The following is a 4008-nucleotide window of genomic DNA, read 5'->3' as shown; positions in this document are numbered from 1 at the left end:
TACGGTATCGCCAAAAGTCGAGCATCGTGCATTGAAGTCTCCACCTATAATTGTATTGTTATTTTTACTTGCAAAATTGAAAATTACATTGCACGCATTCATAAAATTTGATCGAGGCATATTGGGGTGAAAATAGATAGAAATAATATTTATATTGATGTTAGTTGTACGAATTGCTAGTATTTCATAGTTAGTTTCAAGTCGTACTCTCTTGAAGCGGATGTTCTTTTTAATGGCTATGGCCACGCCACCAAACCTACTTTGACGAAATTTGTTTACAAGATTGTAGTTGAGTAACCTTAAATCGAAATAATTTTCATTGAATGAGAAAATTTCAGACAATATTTCAAAATCTATGTTATTATTATTTATTAAATATTCGAGATCATTTTTGTTAGCTCTATAACTTTGAATATTACATTGCAGAAACTTCATTTAAATTGTTACCAGCATCGGCCACGTTATCGCTGCTATGTAGAAGATTATACTTAGTTTTCAAATTGTTGAACATTTCAATGCTCTCTGGTTCCTTTACATACTCACATAGATGAGCTCACATTTTAAAAAGTTCGTTTATTATTCTTTCAAGCTCTGTAACTCTGCGTGGGTTCACTAGGCATACTCCTAGCTGTTCAGGGTTTGTATTAACCAATCTTTCCTTGGGTATTTTTTGTTGCTGCCCTATAAGCGCGCCCTTAACAAGTTTATTGTATATAGTTTTGGTTAGAATGTTGTTTTTGTATATCTTGACGATCGATTCGGGTCGGACATGACTTTAATTCTGAAGTGTGATCTCCTGCGCCACACAGCTAGCATTTCATCTGGCCACACGCAGGGTCACAGCGTGGAATTATACCACACTGTAAGCACCTGGCCTCCTTGGCCTTACAAACGGCTGCTATGTATATGTCGCAACCTACCACACTTTTTGCATTGCTTGACTGCGGGAACGAAATAGTCGACCTACATAACTTTACCTCTCTTGGGATTTTATTACCTTTGAACGCAATCTTGATGGATGTTGTTGGTATAACCTCATCTCCATCTCTTCTGTTTAGTCTGTTCACCGATATAATAGGGATTTCACTCTCAATGTTTTCAATTATAAAGGCATCTGGATATTTTAGAGGAACGTTTCTGATTATACCATATTTATCTGTGAATGATCTGGGTATATACGCCAGAAAATTCCTACTTTTAAAGTCATGTCCGGTTACAAACTCGTTTGCATCACTTGCATGATCAAAGGTTAGTTTGGCTCGCCCATCTAGGCACAAATCATCTATAAGCTCAATAAAGAAGAGGTTAGATAAGACCCTCCTTCTTAACCCCTTCTCGTGGGGCACTATTTCTAGAAATACGATGAACTTTACCTGGTCATTTGGGTCATATAAAAGGTCTGCTTTTCAGCTTGCTTTAGCATTGGATGCTTTATATTACTCGAAGGAGCCACAGATGAAACCTCGTGCGACATCTCTTCAGATTCGCACAATCCCCCTGTTACTTCCATCGAAGTGACAGTTTTCTTTTTCATAAATTCAGCACATCGCCGCTTCGCATTCTTAGAATTTTCTAATACTCTGAGTTTGAGCTTTTCCCTCAGGCATTAGACCTAGCCTCCATCGGGAGGTAGGCTCCTGCAACTCAATAGTTGTATCCGAATTAAGGAGGATCTATTAATATACTGATGTGTATATTATGGTGTATTATCAAGGAAGATGAAAATTATTTTGCTTTGCTTTTTTCTTTAATTTGTCTAATTAAGTTTTTCGTCAGTAGCCAGTAGCGTCTAAACACGAGGCGCGCCAAAATCGAAGTGAAATTCAAATTAAATATCGATATTGCGGGTAAAGTATCGATGTCTTCGATATATCAACCTGGGAATATCGATTCAAAAAGTCGATTATCGCACCATGAAATATCGATATTCAGAATAATAATAATAACGATATNGAGGCGCGCCAAAATCGAAGTGAAATTCAAATTAAATATCGATATTGCGGGTAAAGTATCGATGTCTTCGATATATCAACCTGGGAATATCGATTCAAAAAGTCGATTATCGCACCATGAAATATCGATATTCAGAATAATAATAATAACGATATCGAACATTCCTACTTGGACACAGTATATACCTCAGTATATCCAGTAAAACAACTGTGGTGAAGTCCTATATGGAGATAAAGTTTCCAGAGGTGAAATTTTAGGCAGCAAACAATTTCTTACATGCATGGTTGCTTTTCAGCTATAATGAAAAAAACTTAAGAAATTATAAAAAAAAAATGCATAAAGTGCATTAATTTTTGAAAAAAATGCAATATACTCTATTTACTAATAATTATATAAAATGTATTAGAACCATCGTCTAATGTTATATTTGATACAGATTAATATTGCTGCTTGGAGCGCTCTGAGCATTGCCGCCGAACCATAGTTTTACTTAGGAATGCATCACTGGTCCTTGTACTTGCTGTATTGCATCACGGGGAATTTACATTTCTCAGAGATTTGACAACAGTTTTTGCTATTTCTATTGTTTAATGTAAATTTATTTATTTTCAGAATATGCTGAGGAAAATGAAGCTATTAATGTGGAAGTAACAGCGCAAGCACATTTGGAAAATTATGCCGATAAGCAGGATCGAATTTCAGAAAGTGAGTCTGCCTTGTTGCAACATTATTATTATTGTATACAAAAGGCATACTTAAATGAAATTCTGTTTAATAGGAATGTTGTAAATGCTTTATACTGGTGTGGCATTATTTACGATGTGCTCCAAACATGCTAAATGCCAAATAGTAGGCAGCTTGCATTCACAATTGCCAGAAGAATGTCGAAATTCCATTGACGGAACCGGTAGCCGTCGAAGGTGGTAAATTTGGTGCTAGTAGTGGCGCTGAAGCTAATGCCTCAGGCGATGGTAAAGGTTATCCTGAAATCACCGCCATACCGCATGATCCCCTAGCTTAGGGATGCCGAAATCAGCACATATGTGTCGCGGGCGACTGCGCGTGCAAAGCTTTGCACAGCGGTGCTGGGCAAGCGCGGAAGCAAAAAGTTATCGGAAGGGGAAAACGAAGTCAACAGAATAGTGAGATTGTATGTGTGACAGTGATGGAAAATGAGTGTGCATTGTGCCATTTTCGGTCCTTTCGGCAGTAGCCGGCACCTTCAGCACAATCGATTGATTTTCGGCACTATTTTTGCGTAACTCAATGCAACTAATAAATATTTCTTTCGGATCCGCAATTAAAAATATTTTTTTTACATTTAATCATATGTGCTTAAACTGATAAATGATATATACATAGAAACGCAAGCAGAAGAATCTCGATTCCACATTCTGCATATGGGCTTAACATTTTTGTTTAAACAAATTTATCGAAATTTCATCTCTAAAGCAAATATTAAATATCATTTAATATATACTTTAGATTTCAATAACCATTTTTAGTGGTGGGCGAGTCCGAGATGTTTAAATGATCGAGATAGTACATTCAATTCGCGTAGATTTTTGAGAACTTTTTTCGTTGAAGGGGTTGCACTTTTTTCCATACTGAAATTTATGTACATCATTTATCATTGTCTAAGAAAAACTATAAAATAAAGCTTAATTTAAAATATTGGATTAAAAAACAACAACGCTACACGCGCATTCATTATAACATAAAATGCGAACGTTCGTTATATGGAAGAAAGTGCGCAACACCGCAAACAGAAAAATTCAAAAAATCAGTGGTATTTTCTAGACACTTCGAACTTGCACTTTATTATACTAGAATGAATGGGCTACAAAACTGTTAACCCAAAACATGTCTACAAATTCTGAACAAAAACTGTGAAAATTTGATGAAACTTTGTTGATTTTTTTCATTCTTTCAAGTTTCTATTTATTTGCAAGGTTTTTGTTTAATAATGAGCTACAATTTTATAAAAGAAATAATTAAAATGATTTAAAAAATAAAATAAATACCGGGTGACCCTGTAATTTTGTCAAAGATGAA

General features: G+C 35.5%; 1 protein-coding gene across 1 annotated transcript; it reads left to right on the top strand.

Moving 5' to 3' along the window:
- Positions 1-1205: 1205 nt before the first annotated feature.
- LOC108383078 (uncharacterized) lies at positions 1206-2974 on the top strand. Its single transcript, XM_017639463.1, has 3 exons — positions 1206-1248; positions 2566-2738; positions 2807-2974. The coding sequence occupies exons 1-3, from the start codon at positions 1206-1208 to the stop codon at positions 2972-2974; spliced, it is 384 nt and encodes a 127-aa protein (XP_017494952.1).
- Positions 2975-4008: the final 1034 nt, after the last annotated feature.

The sequence above is a fragment of the Rhagoletis zephyria genome, unplaced genomic scaffold (assembly GCF_001687245.7).
Source record: "Rhagoletis zephyria isolate East Lansing unplaced genomic scaffold, Rhagoletis_zephyria_1.1 Rzeph_scaffold_30549, whole genome shotgun sequence".
Classification (NCBI taxonomy): Eukaryota; Metazoa; Arthropoda; class Insecta; order Diptera; family Tephritidae; genus Rhagoletis; species Rhagoletis zephyria.
This window is presented reverse-complemented; position numbering and strand designations above follow the sequence as displayed.